Source organism: Boleophthalmus pectinirostris, unplaced genomic scaffold (assembly GCF_026225935.1).
Source record: "Boleophthalmus pectinirostris isolate CB_2022bp ecotype Guang Dong unplaced genomic scaffold, ASM2622593v1 HiC_scaffold_6, whole genome shotgun sequence".
Lineage (NCBI taxonomy): Eukaryota > Metazoa > Chordata > Actinopteri > Gobiiformes > Gobiidae > Boleophthalmus > Boleophthalmus pectinirostris.
Genome location: NW_026571447.1, coordinates 25361510 through 25389034, shown reverse-complemented (window position 1 = coordinate 25389034; position 27525 = coordinate 25361510). Strand labels below are relative to the sequence as shown.

The 27525-nt window shown below is 38.9% G+C and overlaps 2 protein-coding genes across 3 annotated transcripts; both read right to left on the bottom strand.

Annotated features, from left to right (window-relative positions):
* Positions 1-359: 359 nt before the first annotated feature.
* Positions 360-17675, bottom strand: LOC110171586 (rap guanine nucleotide exchange factor 5-like). 2 transcript variants are annotated; one of them, XM_055164082.1, is made up of 19 exons: positions 17600-17675; positions 17291-17500; positions 13411-13520; positions 12730-12824; positions 8701-8779; positions 7888-8032; positions 7325-7422; positions 5308-5338; positions 5133-5211; positions 3904-4053; positions 3340-3437; positions 3148-3270; positions 2899-3077; positions 2666-2756; positions 2525-2575; positions 2191-2278; positions 2055-2119; positions 1931-1985; positions 360-1868 (listed from the first exon to the last, which is right to left on the bottom strand). In XM_055164082.1, exons 1-19 carry the CDS (start codon positions 17600-17602, stop codon positions 1750-1752), a joined length of 1869 nt encoding a protein of 622 aa, XP_055020057.1. In that variant the 5' UTR covers positions 17603-17675; the 3' UTR covers positions 360-1749. The 2 variants fall into 2 exon arrangements, with proteins under 2 accessions (XP_055020057.1, XP_055020058.1); XM_055164083.1 differs by lacking the exons at positions 12730-12824; positions 13411-13520; positions 17291-17500; positions 17600-17675 and adding an exon at positions 11283-11886.
* A 2978-nt stretch (positions 17676-20653) lies between these two features.
* On the bottom strand, positions 20654-27525 carry si:ch211-254p10.2 (solute carrier family 40 member 1). The gene is made up of 10 exons (XM_055163881.1): positions 27402-27525; positions 26952-27092; positions 26122-26157; positions 22901-22944; positions 22655-22814; positions 22473-22588; positions 22176-22302; positions 21811-22062; positions 20997-21662; positions 20654-20913 (listed from the first exon to the last, which is right to left on the bottom strand). The coding sequence occupies exons 1-10, from the start codon at positions 27523-27525 to the stop codon at positions 20654-20656; spliced, it is 1926 nt and encodes a 641-aa protein (XP_055019856.1).

Sequence of the window (27525 nt, the reverse complement as noted above, 5' to 3'; positions counted from 1 at the left end):
AGGGATGACCGGTTATTGGTAATGTTGGGGGGTTTCCACCGTCTGTGTATTATTCCCACTTTTTGTTCAGTGCATCAGATTTGTCTTTTTGAACAGATTAATGAGTCAAAATATGTCTGAAAGTTTACACAATGATGCAAGAAATATTCTATCCCAGATGAATACAATGTTAATATTTTGCTTATTTGTGAATGTTACTGTAACAGTACAATTCTGAATTTATACCATTTACATTGTGCTGAATTTATAAATGTATTTTGTTCTGAGTAACTGGGATTGTGTATTATTGTGGCATTGTATTCCAAGGCAGTTTTGCTTACAGGCACAAAGTTTACCTTACCTTAGAAACAAGGCTGTGCTAAACAAAAGCAATGTTTTATTGCATACACAGCTGACTAAATTAAAGGACAATCCATGGTTTGCTTCATCATGCAGACCAGTCAAACACTGTGCACATAACCATTACATTCAAGAGGACAAAATGTTTATGCATGAAATAAATAATTCTGAAATAAATAATACAATCCAGAATTATTGGATATTTACAAAATAAAGTACACAGTACATACTTAAAATACTTAAATTACAAAACCTGAATAAACAAAATCTGTAGTACATTCGGAAAAGCAACAAAATAATACTATAAAAGTTCTACAATTCCACGACATCTGGCCGAATACATAAAACTTTTCCATGTAATGTCTATCATCCATCAGCTCTAACAGTGGCTGGAGCTACAGTAGCCTATAATGTGCTGTTGATCAAATGTCTAATACCAGTACACAGATGGTGTTGCATCATTTCACTGATTGTCCACAGTAAAAGCAAATCAATCCTATCATGAGATATTATCTGATATTTTTACCACATTTGGCACCAAAATATATGATTGTAAGTCACACACAGAGTGGTTCATCACTACTTATAGCACTGTCCTACAGCAAAATCATTGTACTCACTCAGATATGCAGATTAAGATCTAAAACAAGGAGACGATAAAGTATAATTGGTGGAAATTGTTTACGGTAAATTAAGCTATGAGAAGGATTTGCCCTAAACTCTTGAGCTAACTATAAAAATGTTTTGCCTGAAAAATAAATGTAACTATCACATCTTATCATTATTCCTCCATATTTAAATAAATCCTTGTTTTTTTCTATTTTTGTTGCAAAAAATAGATTAAATCTAACATTATTAGAATCTCCACAGCTCAGGTTGACTCCAGTCAAGTTCTCCTGTTAACATAATCCACCTCTGAAGAATACTCTTCACCGTACTGCAGTCACCCACTGCTCCACACATATTCCCTCACTGAACTAGTCTAGGTCAGAAGCACCCACAGGGAACATATTTCTCCACTGGGACAGAAAAAACTTTACCTTAAACCTCTTCCTACATGAAAGCAGCTGGCACATCCCAGATCATTCTTTAACATGAAGTGAAAAACTGAATTGTTATTGTGCAGCTCAGACTGACTGTTGTGGCTGTTTACTGCAGGAAAGACTTATTTCTACTGAAAGACCTCCACCTCAGGATCATATTTATCCTTTCCCTGCAGAGGCAACACAATAACTGCTGTAGTTGACCTCAGGTCTCTCTTGCTGACTTCAGTGTATTCATTATTCTGGTATGGTGGCTCCCTCTTGTGGCTAGAGAGGGGAGTGCACTATCTGCATAGAGTCCTGAGTAACAGTAGTTTATCTTTTATATACGTGTAATCCTTGGACATTAGAACAGTAGAAGATGCCTTTAAGCACGTGGCTCCAGCTTCACTGAGAGCTCAAAAAGAGTCTGTTGATTGTCAATGATGTGAAGAAAATCCACGTATGCTCGTACTTCTGGACTGCTTTTCTGTGTGATGCCATTTCCTAAAGTGGTACAAAAATCAGTTATGTGTCTGTGTCCATCATAACACAAAGCTGATACTTACCCATCATGTCATTTTGACACTGTCGAATGATTCTCACAGCTTCTGCGATCATGTGCTGCAGGACAGTTACACATTAGCTGCTAAAATAACAGACCTTTTCTTAGGCTATGAACATAAGACTCACCAACTTCTCAAAATTGACCAGATTATCATGAAATGTCTTGTTGCCTTCATGGATAAATGTGATATCTATAACAAACAACCATGTTATTAGTATATGTTTTTATACAGTACATATCAAGTGCCAGTATTAAGAGTACCTTTGAGTAGCAGAAGAAGAAAGGGGATCTTTGGTGCTTTCATCTTTTTAAAAGACTCTCTGTAAGCTTTGTGGTTCAGCGAGGGATCCTGTCAAGACATTTTTCAAATAAATTACTCTAATCTTATGGGAGTTGGTAAACAAGTGTCTGCATGCCTGTTCTGTTAGAGACAATACATCTGAATTATAATTTTGATTTCAAAGACATCCAGTCAATTTACTGGAACTTAGAATGAGGACAACCACTTTTGTAGTAGCCACCAAAGAACTATCTTCCTTATCTATTGTGCAGTTTTGTATTATGTTATATTGTGCATAATGTTTTTTCCACTTACTGTTGTAGTCTCCAGCTCTGAAAACAACTTTTTAAATTTCCCTGGTATTTTCTAAAATGAGACAGTAACAAATCAAAAACAGCACTGAAACGTTATATAATAAATAAATATTAAAAAGATTAACAACACAAAAATCTGTACCTCCCATGTTTGAGTGAGGCGGCTTACAGCTGCAGAATTCAGACCCATGATAATGGCAAAGAAACAGTTGAAGTTTTTCAGAGCTTTACAGCTGTAAATAGAAAAAAAAAATGTAGTTTTGCTAAGTTGCCACAAGAGGGTACCATACCATTATTTATTATTATTATATTATTATTCATCTATTTTCAAGCATTTGGTTTCCGTGGTTAATGATTGAATAAAAATATAATTACTGAGCAGCTATCTTGATGAACTTCTTGATGAGCTGCACTCGTTTGCAGAGTGTTGGACAGAGCAGCACTTCGGTCATCACCCACAACTGCACCTCATTACAGCGTTTGAGCAGAAGCTCCAGCGCCACAGTTTGGCCACTACTGGCCATGCGGCTGAAGGTGAAGTAGATCAGCTGTTGCTGTAAAAGAAAAAGAGATTTCAGCAAATAGACTCATGTGTTTGAAACACTGTTTATTCTGTAGACAAACCTCGTGAATTGAGTCAAAAAGGACCCAGTCTAAGTTTGTGAGAGCCACAGCTACGTCCCATGTGTTCAGACTGAGCATGTGTGTGGTTCTCTGCTGAAGCTCAGAGTTATCTGTAAATGGGTTCTGATGAAAAGAAATGGTTAGTGGACACATAAAATAAAAATATCACCACTATATTTACAAAGTCCATACCAGAACATCACCGAGATCTTTCCTGCACACATGTAGCCGCCCAATTGGCCGTAACGACTCAGAGAAGACTTTGTCCTGAGGCTGCAGGAGCAGTCGACCTGCACACACAAATATGACAGCTCCTATTAAACCTGTCAGGAGCAAGACTGCAGCTTTCAGCGGTTAGACCAGACTACACTGTGGGGGATGTCATCTCAGTCATTGAAAGCATACAGAATAAGACAAAAGTATGTTTTATTTGAAAGAGAAATTACAAAATGTGAATCGTACTTATATATATACAAAATGTGAATTGTACTTATATATAATATTTCACTATTGAGAAAAGCAAGTAATAAAAGTCAATGAAGAATGACCTTGAGATACAATATCCTCCTGAAGTACACTGCTAATGAATGTGCATAATAATATGATGCTGCATGTGTATATGAGGTAAATAAGGGGCAGAGTGCAGACGTAAACTTAAACACTGTTTGTCCCCACATTAACCTGCTGCTAAACAGTAGATTTGACCTTTTGTCCAAAGTCGTGGTTTGGAATAATGGTGCAATGTATTGTATTTACCTCCAGGGTAAGAGATGGCCACCAGTACCAGATCCCCCAGAGGGACATCCATCCTCTCAGCCACTGCCTGCAGCAGCTCCTGTGCCACGATGCCTCCACTGGCCCTGATGCTCAGGTAAGAATCCATGGAGATGTACACATGGCACAGCACTACAACATACACATACAGTCAATACACTTCAGCAAACTACAGCAGAATTATTGCATCTTATACTATCATGCACACACTGTTCAGTTATCAAGACATTTTGCTGTGCTGTCAGAGGAAGCAAATGTTGAGGGTGTAGTTTATCTAAATGACACCAGAAACAACCCAAATCAGTGTACTGTATCCAATTTATAAGAATATTATGTAGATGTTTAAATTGTGTAAAGTTAAATAGTAAAATAAATCATAATTATGGTCTATATAATAATGCAGGTGCTTCACATTTGGTCTCTGAACATCGACAATTTTATTTTATTACAAATAAACTGTCATTCCAATTGATAGTTTCTACCACATCTATGTCACAACTATGTCTACACAACACATGGCTCTAGTTTATACTGTTGACTTATCATAGAGTTGGCCTAAAGTGCGAAACAGCTTGAGTAAAGACATGAACAATCTCACATCTTGGGGCTGAGGTGGCCATAAGAAAGACAAATGAACGAGTGCTCTGGTGTAGCCGCTCCTCGCTAATGAGGTCAGGTGGTTAGACTGAGTGACTCATGTTAAACTGCTTTAAGTCTGCACCTTCTTATCTGAAGGAAGCTTCTGGTCTTTTAAACTCCTCTAAAGGCTGAATACCAATATATGAACAAAATATCCTGCCTTATAGAAGAATCTTGTATCTGTTGTATCTGTAGTTTAGACCTCTCCAAACATTTGAAATTAATAGGATTGTTGTTTTAGTGTATCGGCTCAGATTTCAATCTTTCCTCAAATATTAATGACCCTGGAGCACTTTATAATGTACACTCTGAATAAAATAACAATTTTTAAACATCAAAATAATCACAATAACAATACTCCCTTTAAATTGTGCAGCCTTTCTAGTGGCAACAAAACATCCAAATTCATCCTAAAAAAGGCAAAGCATCTGAGTCACGACTGAGGAATTTGTTCTTCCCCAGACTGCTCTATTCCCTGAAAGTCCTCTCCATTGTTCAGGCTGCATGTCGTAAGTTTAGTAACAGCGTATGGTGTGAAGAATGTGTGGCTCGTGTCTCAGATCACAACTCACCCTCCTTGGTCTCCCTGTATGAGGCTCTGGGCTGGACTCCATTGTCTTTGAAACTCAACTGGTGGAACACTGCTTTGCTCTGGGAGGAAAAAATTTCAATATTTCAAAACATGGTCAATATTGTAATATGTTAGCATTGTTGGTAGCGCCGCAATCCGTGGCAATGTAAACCAACCTTTCTGTGCGGAGAATAATCATCGCTTGTACTAAAACAGAAGAAACAGAATATTTTATTAGTTTATTATCAAAGTAAATGAAATGCATGCAGTTCTTTGCTCCAATCAACCCATTATTCAAGAATAGCATCTCAATAGGATTAGAGTGCTTTGTAGATTTTTAACTGTCCGGCCTGGTCCTTAGTTTAATCAGGCTATTCTCATCACTTAGGCCTGTGAAGCATGATGGATGGTCCCAGTGGTTTTCCGGGCTCTGGATCACAATAGACATGTTGGCACAAAGCCTGCCCTGGGGGATCGCTCCTCACTGTCCAACAGCAGCAGCAGTGAGCATGGACTAATGAAAAACCTGAATCTCACTGTCATCTCAAACCTTGTAATCTTTTGTAATCTAGCTGCTACTGGGCAAAGTGAGGACAAGAGCGTGCCTTTCGAAAAAAAAAAAAAAAAAAAACGTGACCCAAGATTACCTCATAAGCTTTAGAACGAAGGCATTAATAATTTCCTGGTTTATAAAAAAATGCTTTTCTTGAGCAGATTGTCACAAAGCAGTCTCCACAGTCCTCCCCCAAGATAATGGTGAAGCCTCATAAATATTAGAGCATGTCAGGTAGCAACACCCACACAACATGCTCTTGTTTAAGGAAGAGAGGGTGAGCTGGGTCCTCCTTGGATATAAACATGAATAAGGGATTGTTGTCTGCACATGTTGGTGATGGGCGGCAGGTTGTGGCCTCCCCAGGGACAGAGGAGCGGTTGGGGGCTGTGGCAGGAGAGGGAGGAGGGAGGGGGGCAGTCGGGTGTGGCAATTTGTCTGCTGACTGGGGTGGTTTGTGTAGTACGGAGGCCAGTGTGGTGCCTGGTTTTATCAAGATCAAGAAAATGAAGCCGAGTGGCACATCATCTGTCACAACAGTAACGTCCACAATACAACGAAATTACAAGTGTAGTAAGAGACAAGGTGATGTATTTTGCAGTTTGACATGCTCCCAGGACACAATAAATATTTAAATAGCTATTAACCAGTATAGTGCAGACTGCTGGTGGAGAAGCAGTTATCCTAACAAAACATTTCAGTAAATTTGAAGCACACACATAATGCATGAAAATAGGGCTGTACAAATAATTTAATCTTCATGGAAGCGTTGAATTTATTGCAGATCAGTTATTATCACTGGGCTTTTTCATTAGAAGGTCTACCAGCCAATTTGGAGTTGATTGAAGCAGAGTCTGGTCTTTAGAATTGGAATAGGAATTTGTGTTAAATTGCACTGTAGTGGAACACTTTTATTTGTTTGTTAAGATGAGGTTTTGCTAAATGCCATGAAGGGATTGTGTAATTATTTGTGTGCAATGCAGATGTGAATATGTGTAAAAACCTTTTATTCTCTTGGTCAAAGGAATATATTGAGTACTATAGTTTGTGTGAAATTGTGTTGAGATATTATCTATTTTCATTGTGCCCCTGGTGCAAGAGAAATTTCAAATCAATTTGGAGACAATAATTATCTTATATTATAAACTGTCTGTCTTATAATAAATTTGCTCAGAAGGGTGAAAAAGTATTGCAGAAGAAAATTGCCAATGTAAAATAGAATTGAATGTAAATAACTTGATAATTTTTGCCATATCACCCAGCCCTGAATAAAAAAACACAAAATCTGTAATATAATCCATGGGGAACCTTTAACTTCAAAACAAGCCTAACAGAACAGCCCCAAATGAGACTCCAGCTCCCCTTTAGATTATTAGCGGGTACTGATTCTGCTCTACTTAATAACTATCTTTTAAGATGTTTTTCATTCTTTTCTTAACATTTCAGACTTGTCTTGGTGTCCTTTCAGCCAGGCTCAGAACAGTGGAATCTTGTTGAATAGGATCATTGACAGAAGGGCTAAATAAAGCCTGCAGAATAAGGGGAGTTCTGTCTTTGTGCACTGCCATCAGCCCCTCTCTGTGTCTCTGATTCACAGTCTAAAGCTGCTTATACTATACGCGCGGTGTAGGCTCACTCACTTTCGACGATGCATCTGATAGATTTCTTGCAGTTCCCTCAAATCCTTCTCCAGAGCTGGATGTTCATACAAGTCTTCTAAAGCGTAACGGTACAAAGTCTGAAAAGGAAGTAGCAAAAGGTTAACATCTTAAACAGTGCTTCTATTTTTTGGTATACAGTTCAGAAGTGGGTAATATATTGCCTAAAATATGTTTTTTCTCGGAATGTGTCCAAAATTATAATCTCAATGAGGATATTGTCTATGATTGATAAAGTAAACAAGAGATCTTCCAAACAAGGGTATAAGGCAATAACTGCATGTTGGTGTTTAATTTAAGTGTGATATTTTAATCTTAACCAACGCATTTACAGATATGGATTATGGATTTTTAAAATATTTATATTAACATGAAACTCAACAGTCATTGTAGACTGGTGAAGTAAATTTCCCAATATTTTCCCCCATTGACTTTTAGAGTTTAAAGACACAGCAGAAGGTAACCAGCTGTAATAACTAATGTCCAGAATGCCGTTGTTTTCAGTCGAAAAAGCTCCATTGCACTGCCCTTGTTGTGTTTTGTACCTTCAGAAACACTTTGACATGCTGGTCGTCCCTCAGGAAGCTTTTGCACAGAGTCATCCACTGCAAAACCAAGTGAAGGACTTTCTGTTTCCTCTGCAGCACCTCTTTCCTGTCCTCTTTTCCTCGGTATCGCTTGGTGCAGAAGGTGAGTTTTGGTTAAGGCTTTAGATGGAGAGTTTGATACCATCTGAAAATCTGCAGGGGGTGTAAATGTGCGCCTGATAAGAAACTGTGGTGCTAATGTCGCGGGATGGTTTGTGCAACATTCACGAAGTCTACCTTTACTGGAGTGGCTGGGTTGAAAGATACGTTTTAAGTACTAACCTATAGTGACTATGTGGGCCACACTCAATAGTTCACAGTATGAACACAAAAACATATATCACCATATTTTTACACTTTACACATATTTTTTCATTCGCTCCATACTCAGTGATGTAAGCACAATTATAGCGACAGCCACCCTAGCAAGCACTGACAAGCAAGGCCAGCAATCTATCCATGGGCTCCTCAGATCACCAGCAATCACTCACTCACACATCACAATCACATTAGGCAAAGGTGGTGAAGTGTCTTGCCTCAGGACACAGGAATTACTTCTGGCCCACTTTTTAGGCATTGGAGGTGTTGAAATTACCGAGACAATGCATAGTAATATTGAAAGTGCATGCAGAATCCCATATACCATATAGAATTTGATCAAAGAATAAAATAACAACAACAGTCTACTTGCAGCAGAACAGCAAAAGTGATAATAATGCTTTCTATATGTGCATGTGATTTTGAGTTCAAAGTAATGCATAAAAAGGATATTGTCCGAGTAGAGCTTGGCACAAATCACTTGTTGACATGAAGACTGGGTACGTGAGCAAGAAGTCGTCCAGAAGGATATCTAGAAAATAATAAAAATAAACACATATGGATTCATAATTACTGTAATCTTAATATTTGTATATATTTTTACATATTTGCAGGTGTATGTTAGGAAGCAATTTGTTTCCAATTTCCCAAATGGACAGTATTTGTTTGAGACAAAGCTATCAGACAAAATATCCTCTTTGTACAGTAAAATGAATATACAGTAATGAATTGAGTCAATGGAGAAAACACTGATTCCTATTTATTATGTTTATCTTCTCATTCAGACAATAAAGACAATTTTAAGTTTCTTGGATAAATTTAAACAAGCGTAAGTCGTTAGTGGTTAGTTAGTTGTTAACAGTGAAATCTGTATCAGTGCAGATAAGCCAATAATGTAAATGTGTCACCTTACTTGATGTGACCTCTTCTTGCTCGTGGTTTCCATCCACATTACCTGGCTCTTTCTAATCTCACCATCAGCCTAATGTGTTTGAAGCAGCAATTCACCATTCAGTCCCTTGAATTACAGTATCTACCAGGTTACGTGCATGCATAAATGTTTGTGGAAAATACAGACAAAGGTTCTAGATCAGTTATTGGCAAAATGTATTGGTGTAGTATTATAAGATTATGGGTCTAAAATCACAGGCAAATCAGTTTTCATAACTGATTTAATTTTCCTTCTATAGTTTCTATATTCTATATTTTATTAAACCATAATATAATCAGTGAGCAAAAAATTTGGCACCATCTAAGAATGTGATGTTAAACCTTATCACAGCAGAGTGGCTAGGTTATATTTTAATACATCTACAAACTTTTTGCAAAAATGAATAAATGAGTTTCCTATACTACAACAAAAACATCTCAGAGTTTCCCATTACAAGAGGAGAGGAGATGGTGTAGTGATCCCCCATAGTCAGATTTTGTCCTGTTTTGTTTTGTATATAAAAGTATTAAAACATGAATCCCTTGTGTCATCATAGTCTCACTATAAACCTGTGGGAAACACTGGAATCTACATCTCAACAAGAATTATTTCCATTTCCATTAAATAAAATAGGCCTATAAATTGTAGTAATATCTTTTGAAATCCAGCAAAGCATGCTCCATGGTATTGTACATATGTCGACTAGATGATTTAATGAATAGTTTATAGTGTATTTTATGATCTGGCATACAAACTGTTTTTCACACATTGACTTCCATACGGGATGTGACACTGGAAGCCAGCAATGTACAAATCCTATTAAGGAAAACCTCTTCTGAAAGCGTCAGAGTGAGGCTCCAGAGTCTTTTGTGGTCCACAAAAATCCCTGTTACAATTATGCTAATCCATAAACAGCAGCTGTGAACTCATCACTTACTGTTCAAGCCAATTAGCACACAGCTAACATAAAGAATACAGCCGCATACTGTCAGACCAAGCTTATAAATAACAAATATTGAGCTCTTCTTCCACTACTGTTATCACATAAGATGCCGTATATGTGCACCTCCGAAGGGAGTGGTTTCTGTACATTTTATAAGGCAGAAAACACTATAAATATTTAATTTGCAACTCCTCTAGTAAAGTTAATCATTGTATTATACAGAAATAATACAACAGATAGTGACACTTTAAGATAACTATTCCCTGATTAGACTTAATAAAGCATGAGGAAAGACTAAATTCAGTATGAACAAATAGTTTATTGACAATAATTAAGACAGTTAATTTTGTAGCTATTACAAAGTGTTACGCAGTAATAACCAAAATAGATTAAAAAAAACAAAAAACAAAACTACAATACACTACTACAAAAGCTAGTGCTTGATGTAATCCACCTGGCGGCATTCTGGCACCTTGATCAAATCAAAATGTGCTTTCTCAGTAAGAGGAAGTGTATAATAGATTCATTGATTCTGCATCCATTGGCTATGAAATCCATCAACCTGCCAATCCTTCTGCATTTCAATAAGTGCTTGTAAAATTGATCCAAGCTTGTCGTTTAAATAAGCATGGCCATTTGTCATAATAAGAGGAAATCATTTATTCATTGCATGGTGAAATGCTTGCAATTAACTAATAAAATGCTGTAAAACTCATCCCTGGATGCAGGGGGCCACTCACTTTTTGCCTTTGTCACAGTGCATATTTCTTATATTTACCATTGCAGCTTTTAAACAGAATATCTACCCCTGAATTGAAATAGTAATTATTATTCCTAAACAACTTCACACTAGTCTGACTAGTTTAGTTTAGTAGTTGAATTCTTTAATGCAGCCAGTGGTTTATGGACCACTACTGTTGTAAACAAACACTACAGATTGGGCACAGACCAAAGATCAAAGGAAGCTCAGCTACGTCTACTGTAAAGCAGTCATGCCTTCGGTGTTCTTCCAAAATATGCCATCTCTAGCAGAAAATACTGCAAGCTCCTCTGCATTCCTAATGTTGCCTGCACAAATGGATGTCCAATAATGATCCTATGAAATTATCTTGTGGATGAGTACTGCATAAAGACATGCCAGTCACGCTGCACTAACCTTACCTACAACTACTTCCGGTGAATTCAACAATCTGTCATGGTTATCCCGTTGTTAAGCCTCCAAGGGCACCCTGGACTGGTGTTCAGAGTGTCAGTATTCAGGCAGCGCTCCAAGGCCACAGGGAGACACACAATTAAACAGAGCTGAGTTTAGATCAATGGGTGCTGGGACTTTGTCCTGGTCTGGTCTCTGCTCTTTGACCTGGTACATCGCTCAGCCTCATGCTCTTCTGTGCTCCCTATGGAGACTCACTGTTAATGGAGTCAGACCAAGGTGATCTAATGGGGAATGATCCATCAACCAGCCATACCTACAAAGCTCACAGGCAATTAGCAGAGCAGTGAATGCAAAGATGAACTTTATTAAGTTGAAGGTATTGGTTATTTGCCATACCTACCCCCTGGTATAGCTTCTTGAATGTTTTTCTTTTGGCAGTTTTATTTCAAGTCTCTCACAAGTAATCGGCAATCAATCCAGCAGCAATTTGTATTTTGCATATGTTTTATGTTGCCCTTCTTAAAGGCACCAGCTCTCAATAAAAAAATGTTTTTCTTGGTGGATTGATTTTTACATACCTTCAGTGTATTTAATGCCTGTAAATTAGACTGCAACATCTTGAAAATTCTGTTCATTTTACATGAATTGTAATAATAATCATAATTATAATTTAATAATAATAAAATTATAATTACTACACACTACACTATATAATAAATTTGTCATATTTGCTACAGTCACCAACATAATAGGAGTACAAATAATATACAATTCGTGGTACATCTCCAGAGAGCCCATTCAGATCAATTTGGTGCTGTCGCTCATCAGCATGAGTAATCATCTGTAGAGGGCTTAGCGTGGCTCCATCCTGATGAACGATCAGCTGTCACCAGCTCTATTTTCTTGACAAACCTCAGGTCTCACCTTGTCTCCCTCACTGCTTTCTTTTCATTTCAGTCATTCCATTTCTCTCTGTCTTTTGTCTTACTGTGCCTCGCTCTCAATCATCATTCCCCATAAAGACAGCTCCAGCATGAGCCACAAACAAGCTCCTTTTGCCTTGGCAACAGTGTCACATTTCCATGAACCTGCTGGGAAGAAGGGATGTGTTGATTTGTTTTTGCTATATACTGGACTTGTTTCAAAGCTATTTGCACCAATAACCATAAAACCAATTCTTGTAAAGGAGCATGGCTCAAATCATTTGGGAATTGGCTGTAGATGATTAACCCAGTAAGAAGGGGAGGGGTGTCTGCCCTGCTGTCCCTATTATCCCAGCATGAGGAGGGGGAAGTGAAAGCTACATAGAAAGTCAAGCAACGTACTTTTAGTAGCCAAGAGTCCTGGGTTCATTGCTTTTTAAGTTGAACATAAAAGTAGTGTTACTTCTATTGCTGAAATCAAACATCATACCTGAAGAGTAAAACAAAAGTAAACATAGTTTATACTGACCTTCTCCCTGTGTGTTCCCCTGCTCGTCCTCCACTCTCCGCTCGTTTAACAGATGCTCCAGGATCTTCTCAGGGGTTCCTGACACCACCACATACCTGTCAGACAGAGCAGAGTCAGTGGAGGAGTCCTCCTCGATAGAGGACAGAGAGCGGCTGCTCCAGTCCTCCTCTCCCTCTGTCCCTTCATCATCTATGTAGCGAAAGTATGGGACATCAAAGGTGGGCAAGGTGAGGGGCTCCATACGACTTATACTGTCACTAGTGCAGCTCAGCTCTGAGCCCTCATCTTCATCTTCATCATCCTCCTGCTCCACCAGCGCGGCGTGCAGAAGCCTTCCCTCCTCCTCCAGCAGACTGTGGGGCTGAGCTCGAGAGCCCATCCTCGCAGAGTCCTGGTGCCCTCACACCGCCTCTGTCCCTGGAGTTACTAATGCATTCCCCTTGTATCAGTCTGTCCATCCATCGACTGCTCCCAACAGTGTCCAGTGCTGCCTCAGACGGCGGGGGATTGGCTGTCTTCACGCTTCAGAGCTCCTGGATGTGCAGGAGGCAGCAGCAGCACTCTGCTCACAGTCCCATGCTGCTCACTTCTATGTGTTCTATGCCAATTATGTGTAGAGTGTAGTGATGTAAGCATGCCAGAGACCACGGCTGACAGTGAGACAGGAGGGAGTGGGCTTACCTCTCCTCCACAGTGGCCCCTCCCCTCACAGATCCTCTGAGAGCCTGGAGCACAAGCACATCGCGGCCGCAGTCGCTCACACTCACACGGACTGCCTCGTCACTGTGGGGCTGAAACACAGAGGAGGAGGAGAGCTGTTATCACCGAGGAGATTCCCCTGTATTTCCTCCCACACAACCTCCACTCATTTCCATAATAATGCTCTGTTTAAGCCGCCTCTGTTGATGAAAGAAAACTTCGATATGCCTTTATTCAGTGCTTATCGGTGGTCCCCATTCATAGATTAACAAGACTCATACATATTTTAATTATACTAATGTAGTGAGTAGGTTCATTGTGATTCGGATTGTGAAATGGCACACTCCACTCAAAGCTAATATTTTAGAATGAAAACATGCCTGAGTATGACATGTTTGTTTCTATACTGTTTATGCGGTTGAGACCAGTGGTAAAGGACAAAACCATTCAGGATTATTATGTAAGAGGTTGTAATAGTATATTTTTGATGACAGTAGTATTTGGGTGGAAACAAAGATGCTGTTTGTTGCTTGACAAAGGAGGGTCTGGCAGGGATAATAGCCCTAATGAGGATCTGACCATGTGGTGCACGCATCCTGCTTCCCCCCTTTACCTCTCCTTCACAGACCACTCAAAGCACCGACAGTCTCTGTGCATGGTTATTTTTACATTGTTTTCTTTGACTAATAAACACCTAGAGCACTTCATTTTAGAATTCCAATCACAGACTATAGTTCTTGTGTTAACTATAACATAAGTATGGGCAGTAAATGCTTATTGTCTATATAACATGTTTCTTTTATAGACAACAATATTGAACACATTTGAGCTTGGACTCTGTCAGAATATGAACATTACACAGATGAGCAGTCGCGCCTCCAAACAGCAGGGATCAAACCCAGACAGGACCATTAATGGAAATGTTTGCAGCAGGCCTCTTCCTTGATGTGGTTTATCAGTCTGTACAATGTAATGGGAAAATCAATGGTGTTTTATATCTTTAGCAGTCTTCTATATTCAGGGAAGGCATAGACTAAATCAGAGCATTGCAGGAGAAAGGGATTGGCTTTCACATAGTTCTCAGTAAATATACCAATGTTGTAAATGTTTAAAATGTAAAACAGTAATCTCATACAAGTGAAATTACGCCTTTCTTTTGCTGTGACAGTGTTACAGTATCCACTGGGGATCCTCCCACTTACACTGAGGTATTCTGAGTGAGGTCCACTAGAAGCCTCATTTTTTCTTAATTCAAGGCAAGTCACTGTAGGTGAATAGGCACAAATCTTACATTTAGAGAAATCATTCACACGCCTGATCTCTAATTTTCACACATAAATAAGGCCAAAATTTCACATAGAAATCTGAGAAATGGGTAGAGCCAAGTTTAAATATTTTCCTTCATTTTGTTGACAAATATTTACAGAGGGGATTTTGGCTATAGTATCTGAATAAACTACTGTAGATTTGACTAGAAATTCTCATTTACTTAAAATTCCAACAAAAATCAGTCTTAAAATGATCTATATACATATCCTTCTGCATGATCCATTAAAATCTTTGAAATGACTAGAAGATTGGAAATTTTGGTGGATGTAAGTGCTTTTTTAAGGTCTGGTGATTGTGCCCGTGTGAGAAGGGTACACTTTGAGATGGCAAACTTTGAAATTACAATGTTCCACATAAATCTATAGATGTTGATTACATGAAATAATCAAACACTGATGGAACAATACACACTACAGTGTGAAAAGATTGTGTTTAAAGTATATTTTGCAAACTGACTAGTGTTTTTATTAAAAACACACACACACAAAAGGATAATGAAAAAAATGCTTTTGCTTGTGGTGCTTTAGCAGAGGAAGCACAATTCATATTCACTTTCATTATTGCATAATTTCCATAACCTCAGTATGGCTCATCCATTTCACATGTGTATGTTCATTGTATATTAAACAACTCTACTTCCTCCAGCTGGGATTTCGCAAATTCCTCGAAGCTCTTTGATGTCTTCTATATTTATATACATCATGTAAAGTGTGCATTGTACTGTACTGTATGAATTCTGGATTATGTTTTAGATTAAAACATGCTATAAACTGAAAATGCTCTCAGATAATCTCAGATAATCTTTATTTCTAGCTGCACATTAAACTCAAGGTCGTAATATCCGGCCATTAGGATTACCCATGATATGTTTTTGAATTTCAGATACTCTGTACACGCATCTGCATAGAAATTGCACTAATATAGTTTCACTTTCTACTTCTAAATGTTTCGAATAGACAGGATGGAGAATAGCACAAATTTTTCAATAAGCAGCCAAAAGGTGTCTGCAGTTCAGAGGATAGGTCAAAGCCCTACTGTACTGGAATCCACCCTCTGCTCTCACATACAATGGCATGAGGTTTGGCCCAGTTCTTCTACGTCAAGTTTTCCTGCCTTTGTCGACTGCTGTTGCTTATAAACGCAGCTGGCAGGAAAGGAAAAGTCCAGAAGGTCAGCCAATCAGACGCTTAGTTTAGAGCACAATGACAGGTGTGATGTTTCAAAATGAAGGAAAGGCGCAATCAGGGAGGGATGGGCTCACAGTTTGTCCTGGCACTGTTCCTAAGATAAGTTTAACATCATTATTGTCCTTAAGAGAATGTGTTCTTATGCCACTTGACATGAGCTTTGTCCAGAAACACAGGACATCTACAATACACAAAGAGCTCTGACTTGTAACCAGCCTCATGGATTCTACCAGCAAATGATTTTAATGCACAAAGTAAAATACTATGCCAATTGAATTAACACATCATTCTAGTTTGCCGTATTTTCCGGACTATGGAGGGCACCTGAATATAAGGTGCATCAACAAAATTTTAATAAAATTTTAAAATTGTACATATACAGGCCACACCTGAATATAAGCCGCAGGTGTCGACATCTTCAAGAACGTTATAAAGTTTGCGCCATCTGCTTTTATTGCCTCTGAAAGCTTTTGTCGTCTTTTTGCATTAAGTCAGTTTGTCACGCTGCCATTGCCAGAATCTCACCATCGACATTGGTGGCATTTTCTGCACTCAGGCTGTGCATATCCACTGTGTTGCCAAACTATAGACCATATGACAATGTGCCAAACAAAGAATCCATCCATATATTAGCCACATCGTTTTATTATCTGCAGGGTTCAAAGAATGAGAAAAAAGTAGCGGCTTGTAGTCTGGAACTTACGGTAGACTGCGTTCACACCACATCCTACCTTGATCTAAACCTCAACATGGTCAGACCTATACCAGGACTAAAATAGGACCAATTCAAGTAGACATCAGCACTAAACGCATCTCATAGACATCCATCTTCATGAACAATTGCTGGTTTGGGTTTACACCATTATTTTGTAAAGCGGATTGCCAGCAGTATTTTCAGTAATTCCCAGACACCATATAAGACTTTAGGTCTAACATATACCAGTATACTACATACACCATACTATTTTAATGATGTATGATTTTTGACACTTTACTATTTCTGAATAGATTAATTCTGCAGTCCCTGTGATGTAACAACATTGACATGCAACATCAAAACTTTGTCGCTTGATTTTCTCCATGGAGATGTTATTGTTTTGTCTGGAATGTTCTTCACAGTGAGTAGGATATTAAATATATCTATTTCCATAGAGAGAAACGAGTGGCACCTCCAGGCCAAGTTACAGGTCATAGTAACGTTCCATCTTTCTTGAGGTATTTTTCAGTAATGAACATGCAAGAAAAAACACCTCCGTGGTGACAAGCAGTTGGTGAAACACTCATCCAGAAAAGTTACATATAGTTCACCTTTAGGTTGTATAAGAACAGTAACTATTGTGACTAACCTCTTTTATTTTCTCGGGGCCCTTTCCGTGGATTTGGAAAAGGCGGCATCCGTCTTTGGCCAGTCTGTGAACCATTTCCAGTCTAGACAGGTCCTCTTTACATTGCATGATGCACCTGCTGCCGGGGTGCAAGGCAGGAGGAGGACCAAACATGTACCTCAGTCCACAGTCCCACATCACTGTCTGTTTGGCTGGGTCTTGCTTTTCATCCTGTAAAACAACATACAAATGGTAAACCTTGCACTGTACCAGAAGTCAATGTGACAATTATTAACAACAAGAATCTCATAAAATAATCAACATACTCACCATTTTTTCCTTTTATGCTATGAACTACAATGTCCTTATGCTGTCCAGAATTGGTAGAACAGTGTGCTGTGCTTCAGTGAGTGACTTGACTTGTTCCTTGCCTTTCTTAACCGCCAGGATGGGAGTGAGTTAGGTGGGTTCAGGAAACATCTGGAGTACAGGACAGTCCCAAAAAGGAAGTTTCGAAATCCTGTGCGGACAGGAGAAAGGGCACAGTACAATGGGTGGTCCTGCAGTTTGGTAAAAGTGTTAAGTCTTAGAAACACTGACAAGCCTCACTGTTTAAGCATAGCTAAGACCAGTCTGTGGATGGGAGTTCACTCAAGTCCTATTGTACCCTTATGTCTTCTGGACTCAGTCAGAGTGTGGGTGGCTTGTTTCTAGAGCATAACAATGTCATATTCGCAGATGAGGGCTAGGGCTATTTTCCCACATAGACTACATTGTATTTAAAGGAATATCTAAAAGGAACATCTTCCCATGTTAAACATAATAAAAGCAATTTACCTGCACCCCCATTTCTTTTAAATTGTGTTGAGTGTTGGTCCAATGAGGTTAATTTGGTTTTCCGATAATTTATGTTTTTAGGTTATTTTCTCAGACCAAGAGTTTGTTTTCATACCTGACAGTTTCAACTGCTCGCTAGCAGTCTTCCTCAGAGTGGTCACGTGATGTTTCTGTGACGTGACCGGTCTGCTGATTTGTACAGGTTTTGGTGCGGTCTTCCTACCTGAGGAGGCAGGATGACAGCGCCATCTGCAGTCCGACTTCCTCAGAACAGTATCCCAGGTGTGTGAGAGTGAAAAAGCCCCCTCATCCTGGTTTATAATCCCATGGGCAAACAACATGTGTTGAGTGTTGTAATGGTACTTACCTAATCTCTATGACCACTGATACAGTGCAGTGTGTATGTACAAGGAGATCAGTGGTCTTATGTTTTATTGTTGCAGCCTTTGCTTCATTGTCTGCATTGTGATGGTCCAGTGAGTCACTGAAAACTATTCTATGGCACAGAGACTTTAAACTGCTGATACAGCAGCAGAGTGTAGAAAGAGCAAAGATCTGTCTTCATGAGCAGCTTCTCTTGGCAAGATTAAAACACTGCAATACTCCTCTATTGTTTTTCAGGGTTCGGCTCATATGTTGGGAAAAGTATAAGGTCCTTAATAATGCAAAATAATTATAACCCTTTCTTGTAGTTCCGCAGAGCACCACTTAGTACAAAAAGCTTTAACAGTTTTTCCACTGACCTACTTTTAACTAAATGAATTGCAAAGTGAAAATGCCTAAAGTCAGGTTTTCCAGTGCTGGTGTCTTTGAGGACTATGACAAATGCCAAGGGAATTTACACAGTTACAGTTCTGCCTGTGGCACCAGTGATGAAACTTTACATGGTTTCTTACAGTAACCTGAAACAACCCAGATATCATCTAATGCAGTGTTTCTGTAAAATGTGTCTTACCACCAGTAACTATTATAGCATAATGTGTATGGGCCTAACATAGGCTTCTCGTCAATGTGCATTAAAAATGCATTGAGAAAATGTGGCGGGAATCTTCTGGACTTTGCAACGTTAGGCAAGCGAAGCATTAACAACTCATTGTTATAATGCTAACCCTGGTTTCAAGATGAATTAATAATTTGAAATAGGCTAATATTATAAATTCACATAGTTAACTCTATCAAATATCGGTGATTTTGACACCACCTGGAGTCTCAACAATCACGATGAGCGCGTGCGTGGGCGTAACCTCACTATAGCATCCGAAGATCAACAGGACGCACCAGGGTGTTGTGCTTTTAGCTATGTGTGAGCTCATGAGCTCAGCTAGTCTTCAAGTTAGAATACCTTATCGACACGAAATGTGTAAGAACGGGTGTTTTTTGAAGACTTACTGATGGGCAGTATCGTGACTGGTGAGTCTGTTGTCCTCTTTATGTAGGCTATTATGTCTTATGAAATTTGAGCAAAGCTGACAAACCATGTGACAAACTTGCAAACTTGTAATATTTCTTTAATATTAGTATCAAAATCTAATTCCGCTGCTGCCACGGCACTGCTTTTATTTGTGTGTCGTGGTTGGGCACGTGGCAATGTGGCTCAAATAGGACCTCTACTGGACCATTTATGTATTACAGCCATTTGGTTCTTAAAACCAGTCCAGTTCATGTGTAGTGAAAAATGTAACAGGACTTATTTCATTCAAGACAATGGTTTGTGTTATGAATGATCTATTTTATTTTTCACAGACAATCTAGTACAAAAGTAACAAGATATTGGTTAAAATGGAAAAGGCCCTTGTTATTCTTATGAAGCTGTTCACTGGTTGAGGTAAGCTTTTTAACCCAACAAAAGTACAGAAAAAGTGGTACTGCGGTTAGAGGAATACCATACAATACATGTAGCAACTCTGAAAATACAACTAGAAAGTCATCAAAACCACTACTAGCACTCTAAAAGTGAATGAAAATAATTTAATTTAATTCAGATATTAATAGAAGTAAACTAGGATGTATGCTCTCTGTGTTGTTTCTATAAAGACATTTAGCAAAATGTTTGATTCATCCACACAGAAACAAACCAGGGGAACACTTTCACTCATGTCCATTAAAGAGAGCTGAAGAATGTAACAATCTTTTGTCAAGTTCCCTTTATGTTCCTTTAGGACATCCTGGAATATTTCCAAGTGGACGGATCAGTAACATCTATGTTGTCTTCACAAAACAATAGTTTGAACTGAAAGTTCTTTGTATCTTCTTTGGTTTAGACACCAACATCCACATTTGTAGGTTGCTTCAGTTTGCCCTATCTGCCCTGTTGTGCCCCTTAGTAGCATGGCTTGCCCAGAAGGAGAGGCTATCCCGCTCTTCTTTACCTGAGTTATAAACAGCTGAGTTGGGACAGACACTAGCTGAGATGTGCTTAAATGAATGACTATGTCACGAGTGGATATTAAAAGACCTGGAATAAGACATTCATTTCACAGGCGTTAAGTGTAGTCAGTGCAGATAGTCCTATATGTCTACATGTGTGACACACATACACTGTGATTTTTATGTGTCTAATCTGTGTTTTCTCTTGGTTTTGTGAGCGTACATGAAGTACATAGTATGTCCCGTGGCAATGAATAACACAGAAATGATGACTAGGTATCCAAAGTGCTGCGGCTGTGGAGCAGAGATGACCATGATGAAGTGAAGCAGATCCATTAAGTAATTCATGGAGCTTTGGACCCCATTGACCACCCCACGCTCAGACTCTGAGATGTTCTCCTGCAGCAGCTGTGTCACTGTCAGGTCAAACGACCACAGACCTGAAATATACACACATCTGTGGCTTACTGGTGTCTTACCATTTAATTCACCAATAGTCAACAACGCTTTCTGTTTGACTTACCTATACGTGCTGTAATGACGCCTAGAAAGAGCAAAATAATGGAGATGTATGACTCTGGTTCAGTGCCGGTGGGAACATTGTCGAAGAGCACAGTGTTGTTGGTCCAGTGAATGGAGGACCGGTCCGGTAACAGCGGCTGGTTAGCTCCTCCCCTCAGTGGATATGTGTGTTTTTGACTCTGGCTTGTCATTCCTCCTAGCTCAGAGGAGTTGGAGTCAGTGAATGGCCTCAGAAGGCTTGTGTCCATAGGGCTGCCTGGAGCAAAAACAGAGCTGACACAGAGCAACAAGCAGCCCAGGTGCAGGCAGCTGGAGATGATCCCTGTGTTGACCAGTCCAAAGGACTTCCTCAGTCTGGTGAACAGCACAGTTCCCATGAGCCCGGTGATTGCTGACACGCCCATCAGAATACTGAGCAGGGAGCCACTTATGCCCTGAGTGTAGGCATAGCCTGTAGTGATGCAGTCAAAGCCCAGTACTGTCGTGTAGAGGAAAGCCAAGCCCATACCAGCCAGGAACACAGGCTGGCGGTAGTAGGACCTCCAGCCATCCTTACAGGTGCTCACAAGGCACTGCAGTCTGCGGAAACCCAAAGAAAACTCTCTGGTATGTTTCAGACCAGTGTTACTAGGCTCCTCTGTTGGAAGTGGAGGTAAAGTCCCATTTTCTTGAGCTGATGAAAAAAACAACAGAAAGTAATTTAAACTTTATCCCATTACTACTGCAACAATGGTATTTAAAAGAAAATACATTTTAGCTTGTTAGCTTTATAAGCAGTAACTGACAATATTTGTAAAATGATTTGCTTTACTTGCCTTGTGACCTTCTGTCTCTGCTCTGCAGATAAGCCATATCTACCTCCTCAGCCGGTGGTTTGACTGAAAGTGCTGGCACGATTCGATACACTCTTGATAGGAAGAAAAATTCCACAATGAGAGACACCAAGTTCCAGCCCAGGATGAAGCCACAGCCCACCACATTAGAAGCCAGGGTCATGACCTGCCCCACTGCCAGAGGGGCCAGGATGTTGGTCACCTGATCAATCCTCCTCATGGTGGCATTCATCCCTGTTTCAAAATGATAGGAGTAGGTTAGTGTGTCTTTTTCATGCATACAGTGTTTTGAAGCATATTTTCAGAACATGCACATCTGCAGCCAAAAACGCTGTTGTTTCTCTCACCAGCTAAGTGGCCGCGGTTGTACCCTGTGATTACAACAATCCAGTCCCTCTGAATGGCAATGGTCAGTGCGGTGCTCGCAAGATTTGCCACATCTGCCAGGACGATCACCACCGTGTAACAAACCACCTTGTGTAAGTTTTGTGATGCAACAGGTTACTATGACAGCACAGAGTAGCCACAAACTCAGAGGCATCAGGACCACCCAACATATAGAAAAGCAGAAGTAGTCCATCATAGAAGACAGAATATTCAAAAGGTTTCAAGTCAATTATGCCACATGTTAAGAGTCTACTCACAGTGAGCCATCCATCCCAGATCTTCTCAATCCAATTCTTGTAGGAGAACACCAACATGAGAACAATACTACAGATGGTCACAGAGATGTTCTGGATAAAGAGGGATGCATGTGCAACTGAAATGAAAAGAAAGAAAAAGCCTTAAGATATACATAAAACAAAGGTGAGAATTAGGTGCTTGCCTTTATTCCTGGGGTTGCGGTCGACCCAGTCACCGATCAGAGCACCAAGTAGAAGCACTGATCCAGCCAGCACCAGTCCAAACACTGCAGTCAGGAGCAGGTTTCGGCCATACAGCTCAATCAGAAACACTGAGATTGCAAAGTGCCACATGCGATCACCCTGTGTCACACATTCGATGTGTTTGAAATCTGAACACTGGTCAAATTAGCTCATAATAGCCAAGGGTGTGCATAAAACAACCTTACCCACATAGATAGTGCTCCACTGACATAGATGAGAAATTTAGGGCCTTTGAGGTAAATAAGAGCGGAACCTTCAAGAAAAATAAACATTTAGCCTGTGTTATAAAATACAAATACATTTGTATTCATAGTAGCATCACCTGATATACTGTTGGCTTTTTTTTCTCGTTTTGATTGATCATTTTCAAACTCCATTTCACCCCCTCTGCATGCAGATTCCTCTGCTCGGTGTGACATTGCTTTCTAGAGAATTACAAACACAATTCAGCCTTATAACAGGCATGAATTATTGGATATTTAAAGTAAGCTTTGTCCGCCATTGACTGGGAATATGATGCAACATTAGTTGTGTACAGTAACAGCACTGTTGAAATTCACAAGTATAAAGACAGGCTAGTCTTACCTTTGTGCTGATATTTTAATCAAACCGTTTGCCTTTACTCTGTATATCCATGTATCCTAGTTTGGGATGTTGCTGTTTCCTAAAGGCTGGAATTCAAGCAATAGTAGCTTGAAAGGCTTAATAGCATCACAGTGTTGAGGTGCACCATTGTATGAAAACGCCAGAAAAGCAGAACATGCAGCAGGAAAACAAAGGCAGCCAGCATATTCCAAAGCACGTGATCCTGGACAGACAATATCCGCGTTCACTCGCGCCACAAAAAGCACAACTGTGTAACTGGTATGACTCAAAATATACACAACATAACACATGGGTAGGGAGGCTACACTGACCCTCATCAAGGGGGTCAGGCTGCTGCTCTCTGCTGCTCATTAACCAATGCACTTCCATATACAAACTTTGAATATTGCACAAGTCACAAACCTCACGAATAAATCCACTTACCTCTATATTTATTTTTATGATACACTGGAGTAAAATCACATACAATTCAGTGCAATATGTCAAGTTACAAGTTGATTTAGCACAGTACTGTCTGTCTATACTATTTTAAATTTCAAAATAGCTTTAGTGCCTGTTTTGAATATACGTCTTCAGATAAATACTACTTTTGTACAGTGCCACAAGAGGAATGGACACAACAGGGAGCACAGATAGGAGTATGCAAATAGCAGCAACCCATTCTGAATAATGAAGATCTTCAGCCATGGGGAAGTGAACCTGCAACCCAAGGTGAGAGTCAGTTGACTTGTTTAGCAGTTGTAGAGTTCTTGATTAAACTTACATAATCTGGATTCCAGGCTTGATATGCAAGTGTAGTTTCTGATTCCACAAAAACATATGCCAGAAAAACAATTAGAAGCATGAGGGGGCTAATGACGCACCAGCATATTTGCCACAGCAGGTTTGGTCTTTTGCCTGTCATCCACTCAATGTCTGCGATAAACCTATGGATACATGGACACACACATAACACTGTATTATATATATTTTTGATATTAAAAGGTGTATTATGCAACTTTTCTTGTGGACGCTACACTACCTACTTGTCTCTATGGAGGAGTTATAGCTTTGCCTGGACTGTTCCACAGAATTAAACTTGTCTTATCTCATGATTTGTCTATATTACTTCTTCTATATTATTAAATTTTCACCTTTTTATGCCGTAGATATAGGCCACACTAATCATCTCAAAGAAGGCTATAATGAGCAGTGGCAGTGACCCGACATAGCTGTTGAAAATCTCCAGCCAGTAATTTCCAGATCCTAAGGTGAATATTAGCCCCACACCAAATGAAATGAGACAAATTAAGCCTGTAGATACAAAATAATAATTAGACAATATATAATTTTAATCCTTAAAATATTCGGTCTAACTAAGCAGGTAAAAAAAATGTATTTGTTCTTATACCTGTTAAAAGCTCTTTTGGGATCCATGGTGGTGTCACATGAAGGTCCAGCAAAGGCGTGAGGACTCCCTCTAGATTCCCGAACATGGAGGAGAGACCGAGCATAAACAGCATCACGAAGAAGAGCACGGCCCAGACTTGGGACCCTGGCATTTTGATCACCGCTTCAGTGAACACTATAAAGGCGAGTCCTGTCCCCGATGCACTCTGAAGGTAGTAATGGTAATAATAATAATGTAATTTAGTACAATATTATATCACCTCTCAGATGTCTTACCTGACTAAGAAAAGTTTGTAAGTCACAGGTTTTCAGGTGAAGGCTTTCCACCATAGAGGGATCAGTGAAGTTTAAATGTTCTAACCATTCGTCATAGTTTTGTCGAGTTATGTTTTCATCACCAATATTAAAGGCATTGGTCAGTGTAAGTATGTTACTAAATAAAAACAAATGAACCATAATTTAAATCCACCCATACTGATCTAGTATATACTATATTATTATAATCACTATGTAGGACTATTGAAGTGTATGTTTGAATACCTGTTTTGACAGTTAATATAATTTTCATTTGCCAAAAATCCGAGAATTGAAAAAATTGGAATTGATGCATATAAAGAGGTGAAGCTGTTGACACATCCAACAATCAAGGCATCGCTTTCACAGTTGTTCCTATAAAAGATGAATTGATATTATAGCTTATCGTAACAAATATTATGTTAATGCTTTTCATGTCTCTTACTTTTGTGGATTATAGCTGGAAAAAGCAATAAGTCCTCCAAATGCCAAAGATAGTGAAAAAAATATTTGAGTAGCTGCATCCAGCCAGACTTGAGGATTTTTCAGTGTTTCCCACTGTAATTGTTAAATATTATCTTTAGCCCCTCATAATCCCTTTCTTCTTAGTGATAACAGAGTGAGCTAAAACAACTTACATTTGGAGTGAATAGGTATTTTAAGCCATCAGCTGCCCCAGGTAGAGTTAAGGACTGAATTAAGAAAATGGTTAAAACGAGGTATGGAAATGCGACTGTGACATAAATGGCCTTTCCAATGGTTTCGATTCCTCTGATAAAACAAATATACACGAGGCACCAGGCTGAGGCCAAACACAGCACCAACCACCACTGCAAACCCCCATTCATCTCAATGTTTGGTGTGATGTTCAATGTCTCCCGGTACCAGAAGTAGTTCACCGGAGAGCTCTCCTCACACTCCGGTATATAGGCTGCATTAGAGTTTCATATTATATTAAAAGATAGGTATTAAGTTGGTATAGGTATTAACAATATAAGATTGTTTGGTACCACTTTATAACAACTACACCTTCAAGGCATGAATAAAGACTTAATAAGGCGAGGCACCGCAGGGGAAGAAAAAAAAAATCTTAATTTTAGTCATATCAATTTGATACTTGAAAAAAAATATTGTACAGGTTTCCCACGATATACTGTAATGTTGGTAAAGCATTTCATGTGCGTTGGGACATTCACAACAAAAACATGAAATGAGCCAGGTTTAAACGTCTTGCTTCTTTTTGTTGACATATTAGATTCTAAAAAATTAAGTATTTTATTAAACTAGATCTGACTGAAAATGTGCCTAAAAATTATACTTTTGTCTAATTTTTTGGAGTTAAAACTGTAATAAATCAGACTTTGACTTAGATATTTAAAAAAAAACAACAACTCCAATGTCCTATATAACTCTGTAGAGGTAAGTTGATTAAATTAAATATTAAAACATCTTTCAGTGCAGAGTGTATGATTTTGTTGAAAGCGTATATGTTAAGAGACCAAACTGACCAAAAAAACAAAACAAAATTAAAATTTGTTTTGCCTACAGTGTCTCCCCCTCATAATGAATAGCTTAGTACTTAACTAAAGGGTAGGAGTTAGGGTATTAAAGTTACTAAGCCTGAATCATTCTTTTATTCTAACTGCTAATTAGGAATGAAGTATTTGTTCATGCTTTATTAAGACTATTGGAAGTGTAGTTATTATAAAATATAACCAATTTCTTAGTATGTAACCTACCTGTGTCGTTGTTGTTCAATGGGCAGTAAGTCCAAGGAAGGGGATTTTGGAATGAGTGGAAAAAGTACCAGAGTATCCAAGCAAGAATCATGTTGTAAAATAGGCCCACCAGAAATGATACCAATAAGGAAGTTACACCTTTGTATACACAAAAAAGACAAATATATAAGAATTTAAATTTAATGTATGTATTTGTTTATTTATTTACCTAAGCCTCCCATATATGGTGAAATGGAGATCCACACTCCAACACTTCCTGTTCGGAGTCGCTGACCAATGGCCAGTTCTAAGTACAGCAAAGGGAGCCCTTCAAACACCAGAGCGATGGCATAAGGGATAAGAAAGGCTCCTACGAAAAACATGACAACAGTATGACTTAACCTTGACAAAAAAAAGAAGAAATAAAAAAGTAATTCAGTATAGCCAATAGCATTTTACTTACACTTTAACATGATATAACATGTCTTACTTCATAACACAGATATATGTATATTTTATAAGCAGTTTTATAAGCATTTTTGTATGGATTCTTGTACTTGTTATGTAAACATGAATTTAGTTAATTATCTTTCAGATTACATATTTTTTTGGGTATAAATAAGCATATTCTTACCTCCTCCATAGACTTGGCACAAATATGGAAATCTCCAGACATTACCGAGACCCACAGCAAATCCGATACAAGTCAGCAAATACTGCACCTTATTGTCCCATTTTGGCCTCTCTGAGTCTTTATCTTCTGCAACCACAATCTGATCAGCAGATTCATTTTCAATATCCAT